The 24,246-nt window shown below is 42.2% G+C and overlaps 1 protein-coding gene across 1 annotated transcript in view; it reads right to left on the bottom strand.

The window, feature by feature from the left end:
* The window catches only part of LOC145407821 (uncharacterized), a 262,418-nt gene that overhangs the window by 89,202 nt on the left and 148,970 nt on the right, over positions 1–24,246 (bottom strand). Inside the window, exons 18-22 of the mRNA XM_080278678.1 lie at positions 20,141–20,237; positions 12,578–12,636; positions 11,225–11,437; positions 3,880–4,000; positions 425–558 (exon numbers count right to left, since the gene is read on the bottom strand). Of these exons, the coding sequence (XP_080134804.1) occupies positions 425–558; positions 3,880–4,000; positions 11,225–11,437; positions 12,578–12,636; positions 20,141–20,237 (624 nt within the window). The remainder of the gene's footprint in view (positions 1–424; positions 559–3,879; positions 4,001–11,224; positions 11,438–12,577; positions 12,637–20,140; positions 20,238–24,246) is intronic.

The raw sequence follows: 24,246 nt of genomic DNA, 5'->3' as shown, positions 1-24,246 counted from the left end.
TGTCCGGATAAATGAGGGGCTACTGTAAATTATTTCCATTTTAAAAATGTCATTTTAGTGCAAAATCAAATGAAAACAAATTCTCATGGTTCCCATCTTGCATTAATCTCATACTGTACTGTACATGTAACGCACATTATGTGATGCATTTTTTGGTGAGCGACTGAGAGAGGGTGATGGTGATTTCGGGGGTTGGGGAGATGGTGGTGGTGGGGGATTATGGATGTGGAGGGAAGAATGCCTAGAGATAGACTGAAAAGATCTGGGATAAGGTCTTCATGATAGGGATTCAAAAAGGGAAATGGCTATTATGCAATGGACACTGAGAGCTCCTATCAAAGGAAAATGTCTACACATGCTAACACTGTCCATAGTCTTTTTAAGACAAATGGTGAAATAAGGGATGACTAAAACTGAGACTTACTGTAACAGCGTGTCAATAGTTTCACGGTTAAGTCCAGTATTGGACACCTGAATCTTCATCTGCAGAACACGCTCTAGCTCCTCAGGGTTGTCTCGAAGATGTTGGGGCAGGTAGAATGGATTTTCGGGATCCAGCTGAATGGGTAAATAAAGAAACAGGATTTTAAAAGCTCCTAGTATTAAGAGAATGGAAGGCTCAACATCAGGGACACTGAAAACACTGCCCGTGTCCTTTACCTATAATTCTAATGCAGAGGAACAATGTCTTCATGTGGTGGCATTGATACGACTGGGTGGCTCCATTGCCTGATATACAAACATCCTTCAATTCCGTCCCTATCCTCCAAAAGTAGGATGGTGGACTGCAAGAGAATAACTTCAGCCTGCAGTCCACGGAGCTGACATTAAGATGAGCCTGGGGATGCAACTACTACTTATAGGTTACAATGGAGAAAGGGAAATTATGTATCTGCTGGGGGGGGGAAAAAAAAAAAAAAAAAAAAAAAAAATGTAGGTGCCATGATTACAGTGGACAAGTAACACAAAAGATTGGTATTCTTCATTGGCCAATAAATTACTTGCATTAACACACTTTCAGATCCTCAGTGCAACAGCAATTACTGAAATAGTTATCAACAATTTGTTGTTGGAGGTCCACACTCCCCACTCACTCAAAGTAGTGCTGCCATCAAGTAGCTCTACACTAAAAGACAAGTCAAATGATTTCCCACAACTATACTGTAATCCTTCCATTATCTAACATAACAAAGCCACAGGCATGTCCAGGTAATGGTTCTCTCTGGATAATGGACTTCTCCCCTGGCCCCCTTTGTACATAACCTAACTTCGAAAGTCATTGTAAAAGGCCACTACAGTACATCGTGAGACATGGTCACCTTTCTCCCTCTCTCTCTCTCTCTCTACCTATAGAAGGAGGGGAAGGGAGGAAGGGAATGGAGGAGAGAGAGAGAGGAGGGAAAAATTCTCTCTCTCTCTCTCTCCCAGAAAGCGAGAGGGAGGGAGGGAGGGAATGGAGATGGAGTGAGAGAGGAGGGACCAATGTTATGCGTATTTCCTCTTTGTTATTAAAATGGATGCCGCTTGTGTCATTCCTGTATTTATTCTCTCTCTTCCCCCCAGCGGGGGAGGAGGAGGAAGGGAGGGAATGGAGAAGGAGAGAGAGAGATGAGGGACTGACATTATGCTTATTTCCTCTCTGTTATTAGAAGGGATGCCGCTTGTCATTCCTGTAGTTCTTCTCTCTCTCACTCTCTCTCTCTCTCTTCGTGAAAGCCTTCACTTTCATGTTCACTTTGACAATCACATTCACTGTCATATTCACTTCCAGGCTCACTTTCACTTTCAGATTCACCTTTACACTCACTCTCACTAATACTTTCATTTTCAATTTGTATTTCATCTTCACCTTCACTTGCATCTTTACTTTCTCACTTTCAAGCTTACCTTTACTACTACATTCACTCACCTTCACTTTTACCTTCCTTTCTTTTACTTTCATATTCCCTTTCAATTTCACCTTCCCTTTCACTTTCACCTCTCTCTCTCTCTCACACACACACACACGGAACACGCTCATATGTACACATACACTATCTTTCTCTCACTCATAAATACGCACACATACATGCTAGAGATCTACTGGATGTCTGAATTCAGAGATCCATGGATGCAGATGCAGAAGTTCCACATATGTGGCTGTGGATATCCAATACATCTTTATTCTTGTGACAAAAATCATCATATTAATAATTAATTATGTTTGTTAGTGTTTAATGGACAAAATTTCACTGGCAATGTGAACGATTTGACAGTACAGTATGTTAAATTATATGCTAAACCAACGATTTTCTGGAGAAATATGCTAAATTTTGCATAATTATGCTAAATCTTGTCATGCTGCACTTTATGACGGTGCTAAGAAGAACTCAGCATTGCCAGTTCTGAGTTCTCTGTCTTCTCTTTGTATATAGACCACAAACTCTTTGTGTGTGGTAAGGACGTGGATATTTATTAACCCTTGGAACCAGGCTAAAATCTGCTCGTGTGTCACCTCAGTTCAGAAAAATTAAAAAAAATAGCATTACTTCGTAGAAACTATAGTAGTTAAGTAAATGAATTAACCCCTTGGCTGCGATGTTCCTTTTAAAAATGTCCGGTAGACAGGCTGCGACATTCCTTTTAAAATCCACATATTTCAAAAGTTGCGCCCTGCATTATGGCGCGAGTACATTGTGTATTCATCCGCCCACACTTGTGGTTGCCAGTTCACCCTTTTAGCATCCTCCAAACCACATCACGCAGCCATGTGAGCCCAATTTGCTTCAAGAAGTCATGGCGTCTACAGTTGGTCTGTCGAGTTCGTTCCAGCCCTCAACTTCATGTGTTGTTACCAATAAAAGTGGTGCTCGAGGTCTTATTCCACAGAAAAGGAAGTATGCACCTACTAGTGAAAGAGATTCGAGTGTAGAATATACTGTAAAACCTCCAAAAAAACATGCCAGCACACCATCCTCCAAGTGATGCCAACCCACCTATGTTACACCATCAAAGTTTCCTGGGATTTTATTTTGGTCCAGATGAAAGTGACCGGGAATACAGTGACCTCAGTGAGGAAGATATTAGCGAAGATGTGTATGAGCAAAAGGAAGATTTGGCACGGAATCTTCCCAGTGCTGGGGAGGAAAGTGAGGCAGAGGAAGGTAGCACAGCCATGACTCACACTCACGTGGCAATGCTCGCTCCTTCACACCACCACACACAACCCCAAACCACCACTACCTCACCTTCCTCTATATCTAAACATCCAGGACAAGCAAAGAGACAATTACAGCACGAAGCACCATCATCATCATCATCTTTTGAGCCAGTAAGCACAATATGAACATACAGCTTCTTCACACACTAGATCTTTTGAGCGGGTAAGCGTAATATGAACATACTGTACAGCTTCTCCAGGCACTATATCCTCTGAACCAGTAAACAGAGGGCTTTATTCTACAACCCACCAAGTTAGGCCAAGCAGCAATGAAATACTGAATGGAATAGTCCACTCACTTGATGTAGTGCTGCCTACTTCTTCCTTAGCCTGTATCATTCTTTTTCTGTGCCTGCACTCCTCTCTTCCTATTTCTCCCATCTTTCCTGCCACTTCTTATTGTTTTTCATTCCTTTACAGGTGGCTTTACATTGAGTGACAAGCCAAATGGTTTCCTGTAAGCCAAGAAACCATTTACAATGCTGGGTGGTAACCGTATAACCATACCATTTGTGTTCCCTACGTGTCAGCAAGTGGGTTGGTGGAGGGATAGTGCCCCTCCCTGTAAAAGAAATAACTCAAAGTTAAATGGCCACCCCTTATATTATAGGACTGTGGCATCTGGCAATAAATAGATAGACTTCCCATCGCTATGAAGAAAAAATTAAAGCAAGTCTCACCTGCAACTTTGATAATGAACTAGGGGATCCAGGGGAGCTGATCATGAAGGATGCAGCCATGTCTCCCTCCAGAGCCTCCTTCTGCTGCTTCAAGGCACGCAACCGAGCCACATACTCATTCCTGGTTAACCACAATACAGTACTTAATGTAATAAGATCTGAGAAACTAGGCATACAAACTTGCCATCAAAAGTAAACAGTACTCAAAAGCCTGCAATATAGCCCAGTTAAATAAGACTTCAACTATACTCTCACCCCCACTTAAAAGTCTAAGATATTTGCAGACAAAATGCTTTATGTGAAATTCCTTTAACTGAGACAAGACTTTTGTTCATGACAGTGGGGTGAAAAAATAAAAATCAAACTACTTGGTAATGAGTCACACTTGAAGAAACTGAATTAATCAATCAGAACCACAGTAATCAAACAACTTTCAACAAAGATAACTGCATGCTGAAAAACATGCAGCAGTTAAACTAACCAACAACATTTTCTAATCTATTCTTGCTTTTTTCATAATGTTATTCACCTTTTGACAGACTTTTCTGAGCAGAAAGGGTTAGATACACCATTCATTAACCCATCCAATATGAGAGAATGGAGAATGAAAGCCTGACCTGGAGTGTATATGTAAACAAGGTGGAGGGGGGGAGAGGGAGGGGGCAATCAACAATGAGATAAAGGGATGGGGTGAAAAGGTACAAGAGTGAGAGGTGTGTGAACTGAAGAGAGGGCAGCCAGTTGGCAGAGGACAAAATGACAACAAGGAAGCAATGCAACTGATGCAATTGTGGCAATCTTTTCTGGAATTAAAGTACAGCATGGCACCAGGTTTCGCACCTAATAGGGACTGTGAATTGTGCCACCAAAGTTGATTCAGCCAAAGTTCAGGCATTGACCTTATGGGAAGTACTGTATTGACATGCAATACAAAGTCCCCTACAAGATGATAACCATACATATGTACCTGACCTTGGGAGTAGATGGCTGGCACGACACACTGTCACGGTATGGGGAACAATCGTGTTATCCACTTACATCAAAAGCTGTCTGTGCATGTCGAAGTTACAGAACAGACACGAATGTAGGTATGGCTGTTAAGTATTACAGCACCCGGCCTTGTTTGAGTCCCATGTGTGACCTTCAGCTTGGGAGTAGATGGCTGGTTGTTGCACACAACACACTGTCATGGTATGGGGAACAATTATGTGAAGTTACATCAAAATCTGTCCATGCACGTGGAAGCTATAGAGCAGACACGAAACTGCAGACAGACGGCACCCGACCTTGTTTGGGCCCCAAATGACCTTGACCTTGGGAGTAGATGGCAGGTTGTTGTGCACAACACATCCTCATCGTATGGGGAACAGTGGTGTGAAGTTATGTCAAAATCTGTCCATGCACGTGGAAGTTACAGAGCAGACATGAAAATGCAGACGACCTTGTTTGAGCCCCAAGAGTGACCTTGACGTTGGGAGTACAGAGCTGGTTATTGCATGCGACACACTATCATGGTATGGGGAACAATTGTGTGATGTTATATCAAAATCTGTCCGTACAAGTGGAACTTACAGAGCAGAAACGAAATTGCAGACGACCTCGTTTTAGCCCCAAATATGTCTTTGAGCGTGAGAGTAGATGGCTGGTTGTTATGCACAACATACCCTCATGGTATAGGGAACAATTGTGTTACATTACATCAACATGCACGTGAAAGTTACAGAGTAGACACGAAATTACTGACGGACTAACGTACTGACATACTGACGGAACCACGCAAACCTACGTTCCCCCTGGTTTCACTGGTAGGGAACTAATAAGCTAATTGGGACCAGACCCATAAGAAAACTCATCCCCCTATTATATTTCTTGCTTTAAATACATCCTGAAGTTACCTAAAATGTTGCTATTAACACATTAAATCATAAAGTAACATTAACGACAAAACATAAAAACATAATGAAATACACTTAAATACAGTATGAAACTGACTTGTACTCAGTTACTGATTTCACTCGTCACCTTCTTCGCAAGGGCTCAACTGGCTTTAAGTTCACTCGGCTGTTTTCTCATACTACACACAGTTACCTCTGGCACATTATACATTTACGAACACCTTTCTCCATTTACGCCACAGTTCTATTTTTTAACTCATCATCATACAGTACTCGCATTTTTTCACCCCCTTGCGGTAGTCAAGCTTGGCCTTCCCATTACCATCTGTTGTTCCACAATAACGCCTTCTTACACCATTTCCATCACCTGGTCCACCTCCGCCTCCACTTAAGAACAAGACGACATATGAGGCACTCCATGGAGAAGTTCGAGCTCATTCCAGTACATGCTAGAAAATCCGTTTTCTGTGGTTCCACATACATGAGGATGTACATAAGAGAATGGACAGGTCAGATACTGGTGTACTCGGAGTTTCTCCTCTGAAGTTCCCATGTCTTTCAATGGGACAGACCATGCAGTGTTGTCCGCAAGCTCTCAGCCAAGGCTCCGTGGTGAAGGTCCGAAGTCACCATTCCAGGCAGCCAATGAAAATGTACATCTCACACAATGCCTCCCAGCCAGCTAATCCCAGCCAACCCAGCCCCATCAGGCTATCCCCGGATTTCTGTCTATCTGTCTATCTGCTGCCAGACGCCTTAATCCCGTAAGGGGTGGCCACAAACAAATCACCTCCACGTTGCCCTGTCCCCCGCCATTTCACTGCCCTGCTCCCAACTCACACCCCCCTCTCTCTTATACCTCTCCACTCCATCTCTCCATCTCATCCTTGGCCTCCCTCTCCCTCTTCCCCCCTCCACCTCACTCACATACAGTACACGCTCCTTGTCAGTCTCTCACCCTCCATCCTCTCCACATGGCCAAACCACCTCAGGGTGTTCCTCCTAACGCTTCCTATCACATCCACATCCACACCACAACGCTTATATCCTCATTTGTCAGCCTGTCTCTCCATGTGACTCCACAGGCTCCTCTTAAAATAACTAATTTCCACTGCTCTCACTCTTGACTTGTGTCCTTCCAACAACGTCCAAGCTTCACTTCCATACGTCAGAGTTGGTATCACAATACTGTCATGTAGTAACTTTTTCATTTCCATGCTCACTTTCCTGTTTCTTATCACTGCTTTCAAGGAACCAGCAACCTTTTTTTGTTTGTTTTTGGCATATCTGGTGGTCATCATGAGTGACAATAATAGTGCTGAAGAGATGAATGTTCTTAGTACCTCCAGGAAGTGCCAGAGGTGCATCCATACATGGAAACAAGTGGTAGACAAGGAGAAACGAAATGAAGGTGAGGATTAAGTCAGCCCATACACCTTGCAACATGATGCTGCAAGACATAGTGACCACACAGCTGCTTAGAATGATGAAGATCCAGATGATGATTATTTTCTACTGTTAACTATGTAATATCAACTACCCACCCACAAGACTTTACAAGCGGAAACATGGCTGCAATTAATGTAATTACCATTGTTTTAGGTGGGGGCGCTCACCATCCACACACTTGATGTAGTGCTGCTCTCACGTGTCTGCCCTTTCCTCTCCTCCATCCTTCTTTCCATCCATCCTCTTCTGTCTTTCTATCCTTCATGCTTTCCTCTTTCTTCTGCATGCGGGTGACTTTACACTCCCTCTTGTGTCTTTCTTTCCTTCATTCTATCCTCTTCCTTCTGCCTGTGGGTGACTCTACACTGAGTGACAAGCCAAATGGATTCCTGTACACCAGGAAACCATTTACTATGCTGAGTGGTAACCATATAACCAAATTTTGGCACCTGGTGGTTTAGTGGGTAATAACAGTGCTCCACTCGGATTTAGCCTGTGAAGGTTTATATCCAAGGGGTGGTTGGGGCTTATTTGCTCATGTAATGCCACTCAGGGATGAGTGAGGCTGGTCACTCTCATCTTAAATGCCAGGACCAACTCGCCTAGCCCCAGGCTCCTACGCTCCTCATGGGGCAACGTAAGATTAGATGATGATGATCATGATGACAATTGTTTTATTCTTTCTGCTTACTTATTATCACATTTTCTGGCCATTAATAAATGCATATACCAATACCAATTATTAAAAATACTTAGTGATGACTATTTTACAATTTGCCATTCTTTGTTACTTTTTTTTAATACTAATGTATTGCTTAGGACGTTTTGGGGGAAACATGTGTCTGGGATAGCTGATACTGTGGTAAACAAGGGGGTGATTCTTTGCCTTGATTGTTTAAATTTATAGCAATATAAACTTTATTTTGGACATCTCCCTAATCAGGTAACCCCACAGCTTAAAAACTGGACCATAATCATATTTTTCCAACAATATTTGGCGACATTATGGCAAAACTAAAATTGCAAAACTTTAACCCCCCATATCTCAAAACCTTATTTTGGTGAGTTAGGTGTTCCTCCATGGAGTGCCTCATATTTCTGGCAATTACTAATCACTTAGTGATGGCCAAGGTAAAGCTGCAAAGAAAATGTTTGAAGAGACGAAGGGGAAGACAGGAGGAAACAGCTCCTGTGAGAAGAATGGAGAACTTGCAGGATAGTGAGAAAATGGCAGAGTATAAGAGCATAGTGGAAGAAAGATTGGGAAGGTATAAGTTAGAGCAGATGGAAGGGGTGGAAGACGTATGTAAGTTATTCACAGAAGAGATAGGCGCAGCGTGTGAGGTGGTTTGTGGAGTGAGGAGGAGATGCAGGGGTGTGCAGGGGAAAGCATGGTGGAATGATGAGGTGAAACGAGCTGTGGAACAAAAGAAGAGGGCATATAGTAAATGGTTAGCGAGTAGAGGTAGGGGAGAAGATGAGAGAGAGAGAAGAGAGAGGTATATGTGAGCAGAAGAAGGGAGGTGAAGAGACTGATGAAGGAGAGTAAGAAGAAAGTGGATGAAGAGTTTGGGAGGAATCTGGGCGTGAAATGGAGGGAGACTAAGAAATTGTTTTGGAAGGAGGTAAAGAAAGTAAGGCAGTGTAAAAGGGGAAATAGTAGGGGAGTGAATGATAGGAATAACAGATTGTTGGTGAAGAAGAAAGAGAAATTGAGGAGATGGAAGGAGCACTTTGAGGATTTGCTGAATGTAGAGAGTGAGAGAAGTGCGAGTATAAGTGGTTGGGGAATGGCTGGGAGAAGAAGAGATGAGAGGAGGGAGGAAGAGATCAGTAGGGTGGAAGTAGTGGAAGCAATGAAGAAGATCAAGATGGGAAAGGCCCCAGGAATTGATGGAGTATGTGGTGAAATGCTGAGGTATGGGAGTGAGATTGTTGTGGAGTGGATATGGAAGCTGTGTAGATTGGCTTGGGAAGAGGGAAGGGTTCCAGAGGACTGGAAATCAGGTATAATTGTTCCTTTATACAAAGGAAAGGGGGAGAGAGAAGTATGTGACTGGTAAAATATATGGTAGAATACTCATGGATAGGGTTAGGCATATGACAGAGGAGCTAGTTGGAGAAGAACAAGGGGGATTTAGGAAGGGAAAAGGGTGTGTAGATCAGATATTTGTTCTAAGATGTTTAGTGGAGAAGTATCTAGAGAAGGGAAAGAAAGTGTATGCTGCCTTCATGGACTTGGAGAAAGCTTATGACAGAATAGATAGGCAAGGTATGTGGAAGGTATTGAGAATATATGGAGGGGAAATTGTTGAGTGCTGTGAAGAGTACGTACGAAGGAGCTAGGGCTACGGTGCGAGTGGATGGTGAGCTGAGTGAGTTCTTTGATCTCAATGTGGGACTGAAACAGGGTTGTGTGATGTCTCCATGGCTGTTTAATATATACATGGATGGGGCTGTAAAGGAGGTACAAAGTAGGGCAGTGGATGTAGGGGTCGCTCTAATGAATGAGGGTGAGATTTGGAAGATTCTGGTGTTGCTGTTTGCTGAAGATACAGTATTGTTGAGTGAAGATGAATGGGAGTTGCAAGGCTTGGTGAATGAGTTTGGGACAGTGTGTAGGAAGAGGAATCTGAAAGTTAATGTTAACATGAGTAAAGTTATGGTGTTTGAGAGGAATGAAGTCACAGAATATACAGTGAGGTTGGATGGTGAGGATATGGAGAATGTGAGTGCATTCAAGTACTTAGGTAGTGTGATGAGTAAGGATGGAACTTTGGGGGATGAAGTGCGTGAAAGGGTACAGCAGGGAAGGAAGGTTGTTGGCTCACTGAAAGTAGTGATGAGAAATAGGGAGGTGAGTAGGGAAGTTAGGAAGTCACTGTGTGATAGTACTGTGATCCCTACCCTGACGTATGGAAGCGAGGCGTGGACCTTGCAAGAGGGGAACAATTAAGAGTGAGAGCAGTGGAAATGAGTTACTCGAGAGAAGCACGTGGAGTGACAGGTTGACAAATGAAGAAGTGAAGAACGTTGTGGGGTGGATGTGGTTGAGATCAGGAGAAATACATTGAGGTGGTTTGGACATGTGGAGAGAATGGAGAATGAATGACTGACTAAGAGGGTGTATGTAGGTGAGGTGGAGGGAGGGAGAGGGAGGGGTAGACCGAGGATGAGGTGGAGGGATGGAGTTGAGAGGTATGTGAGGGAGGGGGAAGTGAGTTGCGGGGAGTGTAGTCAAATGGTGGGTGACAGAACGACTTGGAGGTGTTTTGTCTGCGGCCACTCTTTGCGGGATTAGGGAGTCGCGCTATAGATAGATAGACATATAGACTAATCAAGGATGCCAGAGTGCAACATTCAACATGTGGACATACTGAACACCTGCAGGAAACAGACCGAAACTGAGTGTTGGGGCTGGTGTCACCATGACAAGAATCCAATGTTTGTGATGCCGAAGAACAGAAATGTGCGTTGTTGAGTCGGAATGTGCAATCACGGGAATATATTTGATGGCTGCCACCAAACTGCGATTTCGCCAATCTTGATGTCGCAAAAGCTGGTGCCTTACTATATTTGGCTATACTGCAGATACACATAAAAATATAAGAGGCCTGAACTGATGAGGGTTATATACAGTCTTTACTGGCCCATTCAATTCAAGAGGTCCTAACAAAGTTGACTGAAATTGTCTGGGGACAACCTTATTAACCCTTCAACTACAACCTGCCAGGAGTAATGACTGAGTAACCACAGTGCTACCCACAGAAGTCATAATGTATTTTGGACTGCCCATCTCTCCACCCCACCACTGCATTAAGTGTTGCTTTCACACTGCTAATACGGCTCAACCTTTAAAACCCCAAATAATTTTGCTTACACGAAAGAGTTAATTCATATAAACTCATAACTACACATCAGGGACATGAACTGGATCAGAGAAATGATAAATACATCATCGTACTCAAGGGGTGAAGAAAGACACTAAAAGTGCAACTCACTGGATAGCTTCATCACTGGCTAGTGGGTCCCCATAGAGATCCAGGTGAGTTGTGGTCTTTGCTTTTTTGTTTTTTTTGCGAGTTTTCTTCGGTTGCCTGGCAGCAGTCTCATCTTCCATGACAGGTGAAGGCTTGAGAACAATGACTTGCGATGAGTCTAGGCTATCAGGGTCGATGGGCAGTGGGACAGCAGTGGCACTTCGGGAGAAAGGCCTGGGGAGCAAGTGCAGTTATTTAATAAGATCCATAAGACAGCATGGAAAGATTAAGATCACCTCATCCACCATTAATTTATTTTGCACACTGTACCGAAAGCTTGTATGTTATATGCATTGTTTTAATACCGACATATTTTGCACCAATAATATATAAAAGGATATTGAGATGTAATGTGCAGAATACATTGCTTACAAACAGGTGCAATGAAATCTCTAATGCCATTTAAAATATGACCCAAAGTGCAGTGGCTGTCAGTCAGTCTGATACTGGCCTCATGTTGAAGGGATGCTGTTGACAAAGGGTTTTAGTCACACTGACTGCCACTGAGAGCATAGGTCGGACACTTACAAGCTAACACCAGTCTGCAGCAATCAAATAATCAAACCTACACCATACCGTACCACAGTCTACAACCATTACCCTCTGTTTCAATGTCTATGCCTTGTATCTGTTCTATGCTTCTCCTCGTTCATTATGACCTAGCCCCTTTTACAGTAAATAAGTCCTCAATACAAAAATAGGTCTGTGTAATGCATCCTCCATGCCACTGAGCTTGCCAGTTCATTTATATAGATAAGACTTCTCAATACTACAGATGTCAACCCTGGAAAACTTTTGACTTTACATCAGCACTGATCAATAAGGGTTCATCAACCTTTTTCCCAGTATTTTGGACTGCACTCTAACATACCTGGAGATAACTGGTACGGTAATGTTGGCTACATTACAAATTTAACTTTAATCACACTGCATCAACCTCATATTAGTCCAATGTAGAGAGGTTTTACTGTTCACAGAAACATCCAAGACCATGCCTTAAAAATAACATAAGCAAATTCTGCATATTCAGCTGCCTCACAATTCACCATTACTGCAAAATCAACTTATTAAGAGTAAATATACTGTCACAGATAACAATCTTTTGAAGTTATCCCCTTAAATCCAGTGACATGTTTTACTGATATATTCTTGCCACCTTCACACTATTTTATTCACATAAAGGGGAGACCTCGCAGAGAAGGGGTATATATATGGCCTCTTCATTTTTTAATTTCCTCAAAAGCTGACAAAACTACCTGAAGATGGCAAAGAATGAAATAAAACTCACTGAACTGAAAGGGTAATATTACTAACCTGGGCTTCTCTTGAGAGGTGCTATTGCTCTGCGCCACTTCAGTGGTTCGGTCTATCTGCTGGGAAAAAACAAATTTCATCTTTAACCTGACAAAACTTAAGCTTACCTAACTTGTTATAACCTCACAAGCAAAGTATGGACAAACCAACAAATTCCTACTTAATATAACATATCACAGATTAAAATATGGCCCAGCCATTATCAAATTTACTACCAGTTTGTGACTTAACAAGTCCAGTGATGTATGATCGCTATTTTTGTTCATAAGGTCACCGACAGACACGCTTACTCTCATTTGTTTGTTCCAAGATGGTCTTTAAACTCATCACTATCAAGGATGCCAGTGTCAGTGATGGAACAACAGTGTGATGCTGGAGTTCAAGCAGCAAGTGAAGAGCAGAGAAGTGAAATAATTGCTGTACCGGCTTAGGCAAGTTGGAAACTTTTTTTGTTTAACTCATTTTTGGTGGTATGCAGCAAGTAAGGTGCAGTGAAGTGAAATAACTACCAGTTTAGGTAAGCTGGAAACTTGTTTTTAGACTCCGGTGGACGAGTGACCCTTGGCAAAACACATATACCCAACGAACCAACGTTATATAGTAAAACACTGATTAACCGCCTACATATGGGGCAATGGGGATGACAGATAATCCAAAAGGCCAGTTAGTAGTAAATAAAGTCTATAGGAATAAAACATACCTTTTTAAAATATGCCTCATCCCCAACTCACCTCATTTAAGTACTGTACCTCTATTCATTTCCCATTCACATTTTGACAGCATTTGTTTTAAAATTTTAACATTTTAGTGAATAAATACGAACCAGCACAGAGACCACAAATAATCATACCAAAAGTCAATGAACATAATACTGTAATAACAAAATAACCCAGTTTCATCTGTGCTGTAAAGCTGAAAAATTTCAAGCTTGGCAGACTGAATGAACTCATTCAATTTCTCACATAACAGATCTATACCCTTAACATCTGCACTGAAACTCTCACAATACATGGGCTTATTACTGATGCTGTGGCATTGACAAAACTGCCAAAGCCAACTTGAACTAGCCTTGAAATCTGCCACACCGAGATGCTGGGCAAGATATTCAGCAGCATGCTGGATGTCCACCATGAACAGGAACACCATTTGGTCTTTCTTGTGAAGATCACCTGTAAACTGACTGCTAATGGTAAATGTGCGCATTACTTTAACCCCTAGACGCCAAGATTACTTTGGCATTGTGCCAAAATCTCCCTACAGGCATTTTTTTCCAAAATAGCCTGTTTCCAAACCTTCATATCTGGAAGAGTACACCAATTAGGGAATGTAATGGAAGAAACCTACTCAAATGTACTCAAAGGTGTATTTTCTTATTTCTTAACTGGAGGTTAAGTTACTTGGTACAGTTAAGTTAGGTTTGGTTTAGTTAAACTGTTAGGTTAGGACAGTTGTCTCCACCAGCGGGCTGACAAATCAAACAAGAGTTGATGCTGGAGAACAAGGCAACAAACAATGGGGAAACAGATTCAACAAGAAACACTTATTTACCACCCAGAAAAATATAATGGACTATCAGGAAGAAGAAGAACTGATCTGGTAAGGTGATTCCACGGTTGTAAGTAAAGCTTATGTTTACCCTTCTAATTCACTATCTTACAGCAATTTAAACATTTTTCTGATTGAGGTGGCTTCCTTTCCCTTTTCACTTACTGTATATCAAACTTAGGAGAAAAACCTTTATCTTATCCTGATTATGCATCAGATCTTTCACTGTTGTAACATCCACATTACACTCAGCCTTGAGGCGTGCTATTGGTCTTCCTTCCTTCAAGTGTTTTAATTTTCAACTTATCATTAATACTAAACCCAACATACTTCCAGTTGCCATTAGTTGGCAGCACTGTCACTTTAGCAAACACATGGAAGCACAAATAGGCAGTCAGGAGATGCTTACTTTGCAGTATCTAGGTTCCACTCACAACAATACGGGACATTCACTTGGCGAACTGTTGCCAAGTCTGTTCACTTGTCAGACAACCATATCGCTGAAGTTACCATTCACATCTGGTCGAGATATTGTTGGCTTTTAACCTGACCAGGGCGGGAGATGACTCTGAGCAGCAGGTGGCTGATGGTGTGCACAGCCCCATAGAGATGCGTGTAACAATATTTGACCAAACTATGACTTGAACGCAAGTGTCCATGCAGCATGTATCGTCTTAATTCACCTACTCACACCCCCTGCTCACCTTCACTGCAGGTGATATCACTACATTTCGGGCAAGATTTAACCAACAAAAAATATCAATCGATTTTCTGCTTTTGAATTTTTACTTGAAAACCCCCTGGGGGTAGGAGGGTTTTCAAGAATACTCCCCCAGTATCCCTGCTTGTCGTAAAAGGCGACTAAAAGGGTTGGCGGAGGGTTAGTGCCCCTCCCCGGAAAACAACTAACTAAAAAAACAAACAAGAAGCCTCGGACAAGGACTGACCAAACGTTGACGACCCAGGACCGGACAAAGGACTTGGTAATGTGTACATGGAATGTAAGAGGAGCGAATGATGAGGTGAAAGAGAGAGAGATTGTCCAGGTGCTTGAGGATGCGAAAGTGGATGTATGTGGAATAACTGAAACAAAATGGAGAGGAGAAAGTGTGAGAGAATGGGAGTATGGATGGGGTATATGTGCAGGAGTAGATGAGAATGAGAGGGCAAAGGAAGGAGTCTGTATAGTTGTGAGTAAAAGATGGAAGAAGAGCATAAGACAGTATGGATCAGTTGGGTCAAGGATTGTGTGGGTAAAGTTGAAAGTTGGAATACAAATGTGGGCGATTGTGTGTGTGTATGCGCCAACGCAAGATCGTGCTAGAAGAGTGAGAGAAGAGTTCTGGACAAATGTGGAAGTGTGCATGGAAAAGTTTGGAAGGAATGAGAGAGTGTTTTTGATCGGTGATATGAATGGTAAAGTTGGTAATGTGAAGGTGGATGGAATAGTTGGTGAGTGGGGTGTGCCTGCTGAGATAGATGAGAATGGGAGTGCGTTAGTGGACATCTGTGCTGGGAGGGGGTTGGTAATAGCCAATACCCTCTTCAGGAATAAAATGATCCACAGGTATACATGGCGAGTGATGAGAAGGGTGGGTGGTGAACTGAATGAAAGGAAGGCAATGATTGATTATGTGTGTGTGGATGAAAGGATGCGAAGATGTATATTGGATGCAAGAGTTTATAGAAGTTGGGGGAGTGGCCTTTCTGACCACTACTTGGTGGTGGCCAGAATTAGGATGCAAGTAAGATGGAGGAATAGAAGAAGGGAAAGGCAAGAGGAAGGAGTAGTTGCAAGGAGAGTGGAAAGGTTACAAGAGGATGAGAAAAAGGCAGAGTATAAGAGAGAAGTGGAGGAACGATTGGGCAAATATGAATTGGAGCAGATGGGAGACGTGGAAGGTGTGTGTAAGATATTTACAGAAGAAATATGTGCAGCATGTGATGTGGTGTGTGGAAGGAAGAGAAGACGGAGGGGGTGCAAGGAACAGCGTGGTGGACTGGAAGAGGTGAAACAGGCTGTGGCACAAAAGAAGAAAGCATACAATGAATGGATGAGAAATAGGGGCGTGGAAGAAGTTGAGAGGCAGAAGAGAGAGTTATATGTGGAAAGGAAGAGAGAGGTGAAAAGATTAGTAAGAGAGAGTAAGAAGAGAGTGGATGAGGAATTTGGAAGGAATTTGAGTGTAAAGTGGAGGGACTGTAAGAAAATGTTCTGGAGAGAAGTGAAAAGAGTAAGACAGGGTGGAAGTGAAGTTAGCAGGGGAGTGAAAGATAAACATGGTAGATTACTAGTGGAGAAGGGAGAAAAAGTGAGCAGATGGAGAGAACACTTTAAGGAATTGTTGAACGTAGAGGATGGAAGTAATGCGAGTATAAGTGGCTGGGGAATGGCTGGGAGAAGGAGGGAGGTGAGAAGACAGGTAGAAATCAGTAGGATAGAGGTTGTGGAAGCAATGAAGAAAGTTAAATCGGGGAAAGCCCCAGGAATTGATGGAGTGTGTGGTGAGATGCTGAAGCATGGGGGAGAGATAGTAGTAGAATGGATGTGGAAGATGTGCAGATTGGCCTGGGAGGAAGGTAGAGTCCCGGGAGGATTGGAAGTCAGGTATAATTATTCCCTTGTACAAAGGAAAAGGGGAAAAAGAAGTGTGTGGTAATCATAGGGGCATTTGTCTTCTTAGTATAATAGGAAAAGTGTATGGTAGGATACTTATAGACAGAGTTAGAGAAAGAACAGAGAAATTAGTTGGAGAAGAACAGGGAGGCTTTAGGAAGGGAAGAGGTTGTGTAGATCAGATATTCATTCTTAGATCTTTAGTGGAAAAGTTTCTAGAGAAGGGAAAGAAGTTGTATGCGGCTTTCATGGATTTGGAGAAAGCATATGACAGGGTGGATAGACAAGGATTGTGGAAAGTGTTAAGAATATATGGAGTAGATGGGAAGTTGTTGAATGCTGTGAAGAGTATGTATGATGGTGCTAAGGCTGCAGTGCGTGTGGATGGTGAACTAAGTGAATTTTTCTCTTTGAAAGTTGGTTTGAAACAGGGATGTGTCATGTCTCCATGGTTGTTCAATCTGTACATGGATGGGGTAATAAAAGAGGTACAAGGTAGGGTAGTGGATGTTGGAGTGGCCTCTGGTGAGAGAGGATAGTGTTTGGAAACTCCCTGTACTGTTGTTTGCAGATGATACTGTGTTGTTGAGTGAAGATGAAGGGGAGCTGCAAGGCTTGGTGGATGAGTTTGAGAGAGTGTGTAAGAAACGGAACCTAAAGGTGAATGTAGGGAAGAGTAAAGTGATGGTCTTTGAGAGAGGTGAAGTCAGTGAATGCATAGCGAGGTTGGATGGTGAGGAATTGGAAAATGTGAGTACGTTTAAGTATTTGGGTAGTGTGATGAGTAAGGATGGAGGTTTGGAGGGTGAAGTGCTTGAAAGGGTACAGCAGGGAAGAAAGGTTGCAGGTTCCTTGAAAGCAGTGATAAGAAACAGGGAAGTGAGCATGGAAGTGAAAAAGTTACTACATGACAGTATTGTGATACCAACTCTAACGTACGGAAGTGAAGCTTGGACGTTGTTGGAAGGACACAAGTCAAGAGTGAGAGCAGTGGAAATGAGTTATTTAAGAGGAGCTTGTGGAGTCACGTGGAGAGACAGGCTGACGAATGAGGATATAAAGGAGCGTTGTGGTGTTGATGTGGATGTGATAGGAAGCGTTGTGAGGAACACACTGAGGTGGTTTGGCCATGTGGAGAGGATGGAGGGTGAAAGACTGACGAAGAGAGTGTATGTGAGTGAGGTGGAGGGTGGAAGAGGGAGGGGGAGACCGAGGATGAGATGGAGGGATGGGGTGGAGAGGTATATGAGAGAGGGGGGTGTGAGTTGGGAGCAGGGTAGTGAAATGGTGGGGGACAGGGCGACTTGGAGGCGATTTGTTTGTGGCCACCCCAAACGGGATTGAGGCGTCTGGCAATAGATAGATAGATAGAATTTTTACTTTACTGTCCATTTCTTTACTTATTTCTTTGTTTTGGGGGTCCGGGATTGGTAGTTAATCAGAAAGTTGGCTAATCAAGGTTTTCCTGTAACTGACCTGATGCACAACACAGTAAATTGCTATGCTGTCGATTTTTTCATATGTATCGTTATCATACAATGAAAAATGAGGACAAATGATGGGTATGCTCAACCAGACAGACTAGAGTTGATCAACAACACCTGAAATTCATATAATTCCCTCTTTTACTGCTTTCTTTTATCACCTTTGTATGTGACACACGGAGTAAGAGAGGGGGACAGACATAACAAGGAGGAAAAGCAAGCCAGCAGGAAAAAAAGAGGAGGAAAAATGTACAGGAGCTGGGAAAGCAGAAGCATGGTAGAGAGGGGGATGAGATGTGAGAGAATTAACAATTCTTTATCTATTAACATGAAACCGTTCCCACTTATTCATTGCTTTAAACCATTTTATGTCACTGTCTTACGCTGGTCCCACACTTATGACACCAGGGTTCTGTCCTATCACCAACTCTATTCCTTCTAATTATCACTGACCTTCTAAGCTGTACTTTTTTTTTTTTTTTTTTTTTTTTTTTTTTTTGGGGGGGGAGAAATCCATTTTACTTCTGTCCCCCTCTCTAATTCCTTGTGTCATCTAACCCCAACCACTCATTCGCTGATGACTCCACCCTTCACCTTTCCATTCGCTTCTCACAGTGTCCATCTTGGCACCTGCTTCAACAAACAAGGGATGAGGCTATGGCACATCTAAGGTCTGACTTCATCTCTGATTGGGGTAAAAGTAATCTTGCTGTTTTTACTGATATCAAAAACTCGGTTCTTACATCTTTCAACCCAACAAAATCTTCCGCGGGAGTATCCTCTAATTTTTAACAATATCTAACTCAATCCTGCATCATCTATTAAACATACCTGGGGTTTCAATCTCTCAGGATTTATTTTGGAAAAAATCATATTAGCTCTCCTGTAAAATCTGCCTCAAAGAGATTACATGTGCTAAGCCAACTCCATGCATTCTTTACCCCTGCAAAGTTGTTGACTTTATACACAGGTTTTATTCATCCCTGTATAGAGCACAACTCTCATATGTGGGAAGGCTTCCCACATACAGCTCTTCTCAACAAGGTGGAGTCAAAGGCTTTTCATTTCATTAACTCTCCTCTTCTTACTGGCTCCCATTAACCTCTGGCTCTTTACCACACTGTTGGATTTTTATCTCTTTTCTATTGTTACATCAATGGTCACTGCTCCTCTGAACTGTCTGTTTGCAACTCTCCACCACTACAGTAGGCATACAGCACCTATCTAACAACAAACCATCATCACTTTTCTGTCCAACCGTCTGACACAAGAGTTAACCATTACTCCCAGTCCTCCATGTATGCAACAGGTCAACTCTGGAACTGTCTCCCTCTCTCTGTATTTCCTACTGCCTATGATCTCCAGTCATTCAAACGTAATGTGTCCCGGCATCTCAAAATGAACGAATCTTGAATTTGGCTCTCTGCTATCTTGTTTTTGTATTCTTGAAGGCTCCTGGTCTATGGTTCCTTCTTCCTTGCATTAAAATATATATATATGCGCATGCTGTACATACGACACAGTACAGAACCTGTAAACAGACAATATGAAAACAGTTCAAGCTACCGGGAAGTCCATTATCTCGGGGCAGGGCAGGAGGACCTCCCAAATTTGTTTGTTAGATCCAAAATCCATTGCAACTGGATTCATTACAGCAAAGGTTTACTGTAATAACAATCTTCTATGCTACCTACAAATCTTACTCAGAAATACTAACTAGTCATAAGGCCTGGGTAGGTTCAAAATATGTACAATATTCATGTGTGGTTTGCAAAGAGTAGTCAGAGCAAGTCTCTATCCAGACAGACACCAAGTGTTGTCTCCAGGTCCGCAGGGGTTGGCTAGTTTCTAGGGCCTTTGAGAATGCAGTACTTGACAGCAATACAACCAGTCTATTCTACAAAAGTGTACACTGACCTCATCATGTATGGATGGCTCTTCATGAATGCTTTCAGTGCGGCTCTTCTTTTTCTCACTGCCCTTCGGAACAGAACTCTTTTCCTTCTTCTTGTCTCTGGTTGGAGATAATGAGCGGGAATGTAACACGAAACGTATAACAATTACTGCTATCAGACTTTAAACAGGTACTTCTGATTTACAAGCAACCAGCAAGGCAAACAGTCAGTCAGTAAGGGATACATTCCATTCAACTTTTTCATCCATCCATTCATCCATCATCCAGTCATATGCTGCCCCATTAAGAGCACAGGAGCCCGGGGGCTAGGCAAGTTGGTCCTGGCATTTAAGATGAGAGTGATCTGCCTCACTCATCCCTGAGTGGCATTACCTGAGCAATAAACCCCACCACAACTTGGATATAAACCTACACAGCCAGGCGCCATAATTTGGTTACATGGTTACCACCCAGCATAGTAAATGATTTCCTGGTGTACAGGAAACCATTTGGCTTGTCACTCAGTGTTGATTCACCCACAGGCAGAAGGAAGAGGAAAGAGTGAAAGAAAGACAGAAGAGGGAATGTACAGTCACCCATTGACATAAAGATGAGGAAAGAATGGAGGAAAGAAGAGGAAGGAAAGGAGGAAAGGGCAGACACCCACAGCAGTACTACATCGAGTGAGTGGATGGTGAGCGTCCCCACCTACCATCTTCAGTAAATATTTTGGAAGGCTGTTGCAATCTGAACAAAATTCACAAGGTATGGTATGGTAACTAAACACCCAACTACAGTAAGCTCCCGATTATTTGGTGTAACAGAGCCAAAGGCCCGCCGGATACTGCCAAAATGCCCGACTATTCAAATGTCCCAAGACCCATATATCCCTTCTCTTTTATGAAGGAGTGGTAATGTGCACTTACTTAATATGTGTCTCTGTTGGCATCCTAAATTACTCCAACAGAACAGCTGCCATCCTTGTCCAAATGAGGACACAACAAATGCCTCACTTATGATGGAATCACATCCTTGCCTTTCAGACTGGTTTTGTTAATATGAAATAATTGTAGCTACGAACTGTGAAATGTCTTTGGATATGGCAATCAGTGAGTAAATTGCCTGAGGATAAAATATGGGTATTGGGTTAGTAAGAGCCAACTTGTGGTAAGTGGCTGTAGTAAAATGAATGAAGGGCAGGATAAATGTACCATCATAGTTAAAGCATTCTTTCGGATATGTGTTAAGACTGTGGATCTTATCTTGACACATTATGATTGTCAGAGATGTCTGGGTAATGACTGTGAACATGATGTCATTACACCTATAAAATAAACAGCCTCTAACATTGCACAATAGGAGAGATTGTTATTCTTGATTTATTACATCCATCCATCCATCATCCAATCCTACGTTGCCTCATGTGGAGCGTACGAGCTCGGGGCTAGGCAGCTGGTCCTGACATTTAAGATGAGAGTGACCAGCCTCACTCATCCCTGAGTGGCATTACTTGAGCAATAAACCCCAACCACCCCTTGGATATAAACCTTCACCGGCTCAGTCTGATTGAAGCTCAATAATTACCCACTAAACCACCAGGTGCCAAAATTTGGTTATATGGTTACCACCCAGTGTAGTAAATGGTTTCCTGGTGTACAGGAAACCATTTGGCATGTCACTCAGTATAGAGTCACCCATAGGCAGAAGGAAGAGGAAAGAATGAAGGAATGAAAGACAGAAGTGGGAGTGTAAAGTCACCTGTAGGCAGAAGGACGAGGAAAGAATGAAGGAATGAAAGATAAATGAAGATGGATGGAAAGAAGGATGGAGGAGAGGACGGCAGACACACGAGAGCAGCATCACATTGAGTGAGTAGATGGTGTTACAATAAAAAGTGCAGCATATTCATCATTACCCTCAGACATGGTATGATTTACAGCATCATGGTAACTGGTATTACCATTATCACAAATTAATAAGTGACACGGGTCTTTGACAATGATGGTTTATGAATATATTTCGGGGTTTTCTTGTGTCCGAGGACGCTGTGTGTGTGTGTGTGTACCTATTTGTATTTACCTATTTGTAGTACAGTATACAGGAATTAAGCAATGCTCGTGTTGTCCTGTCTCCAAATCCACATTTATCAAGTCTACATTTACACACATGAATGTTTTTCTCATGCACCACCTCTTCGTCTAGGTCGCTCCAAATACTTATGTATTTACCTAATATACCTAATTGTGATATACACAGAATGTGCTATGCTCGTGGGTTTCCGTCGCTGTTTCTCAATGTCATATTTAGCTTTAAACTAGTTTAAGTTTCAAGACTGGATGATCTCTTTGTCCAGGCTATTCCATAAGTCTATACTTCTGTAAGGAAAGCTATATTTCTTGATATCCTTCAAGCAGCTTGACTTTTTCAATTTCATTCCGTGTCCTCTTGTTGCTCTCTTATCCCATACAAAGAGATCTTCTTTGTCAATTTTATCTACCCCCACCATGGTCCTGAACACTGCAATCATGTCTCCCCTCTTTCTCCTTTCCTCTAAGGAAGGCAAATCCAGCTTTTCCAGCCTCTCTCTGTATGACAGGTCTGTCAGACTGGGGACCATCTTGGTTGCTGTTCTTTGTATTCTCTCAATCTTGTTAATATCTTTCTTTTTGTGTGGGGACCACACTACTGCTGCATATTCTTACCTGGGGTGGATCATGGCCACTATCAATTTTTTCATCATCTCCTCATCCATATAATGAAATGCTACTCTTATGTTAGTCAAGAGTTTATAAGTCTCTCCAACTATCTTGTTAATATGCTTTTCTGGTGACAAACTATCTTGGACCAGCACTCCCAAATCTTTCTCTTCTCTCCTTTTTGTGATTAATTCATTACCCAACAAATAATTCAGTGATGGCCTCCTGGTACTTTTACCGATTTCAATATTTTACATTTCTTTACATTAAATTTCATTTCCCACGTCCAGCTCCAATTGTGTATCCTATCCAAATCCTCCTGCAGCATTTTACAATCCTCCTCAACCTCTACCTTCCTCAAGATCTTTACATCATCAGCAAACAGACTTGCATAACTGTTCACTCCATCTACCATATCATTTACATAAATCAGGAACATTACTGGCACCAACACCGAACCTTTAGGGACTCCACTTGTTACTTCCCTCCATCCAGATATCCTATTCTTTATTACTGTCCTCATTTTTCTGTCTCTCAAAAAGTCTCTCATCCATTCCAGAAGTTTCCCCCTCAGTCCTCCTATATATTCAAGTTTCCACATTAGTCTCTTATGAGGTACCTTGTCAAAGGCCTTCTCTAAGTACACACAATCCACCCAACCATCTCTCTCCTGTACCACATCAATCACTCTAGAGTAAAAGCTCAACAAGTTAGAAACACATGACCTTCCACTTCTGAATCCAAACTGACATTCAGCCAAAATATTCACCTCTTCTAGATATTTTATCCATCTGTCTTTCAAGATTCTCTCGCACAATTTTGCGACCATGCTGGTTAGAGACACTGGTCTATAATTCAGGGGTTCTTCCCTGTTTCCTCCCTTATAAATTGGTACCACATTTGCCCTCTTCCATTCTTGTGGCACTTTCCCCTCTTCCAGAGAACACACGATTAAACTGTGAATTTTATCCGCCAGTTGTTCTCTGCATTCCTTCAGTACCCAATTAGAAATTCCATCAGGTCCTGGGGCTTTCCTTACATTTGAATTTCCAGTAATTTATACACTTCTTGTACCTCCACTTTTATATCTTTTATCACCAGTACATTTCTAATCACTCCCTCCCCTTCCACGAACTCTTTTTCATTAGTGAAAACCGATTGGAAACATTTGTTCATTATTTCAGCTTGCATTGCTGCATCTTTATAGACCTCTCCTTTTACCTTCAGTTTGGTGATTCCTTCCTTTTGTTTCAGTTTGACATTAACAAATCTATAAAACAGTTTGGGTTCATCCTTGCATTTGTCTATTATACCTTTTTCAAAATTCCTTTCTTCTTCTCTATGTATTCTTGTATATTCATTTCTAATTCTTTTATATTCTTCCTTTGTTCTGTTGTTTCCTCTCTCCAATTGTTCCACGCCTTATCTCTCTC

This window comes from Coenobita brevimanus, chromosome 74, assembly GCF_032717465.1.
Source record: "Coenobita brevimanus isolate Jiangsu-jjx chromosome 74, ASM3271746v2, whole genome shotgun sequence".
Classification (NCBI taxonomy): Eukaryota; Metazoa; Arthropoda; class Malacostraca; order Decapoda; family Coenobitidae; genus Coenobita; species Coenobita brevimanus.
Note: the sequence above shows the minus strand (reverse complement) of the source record. Positions and strands in the feature narration are given on the sequence as shown.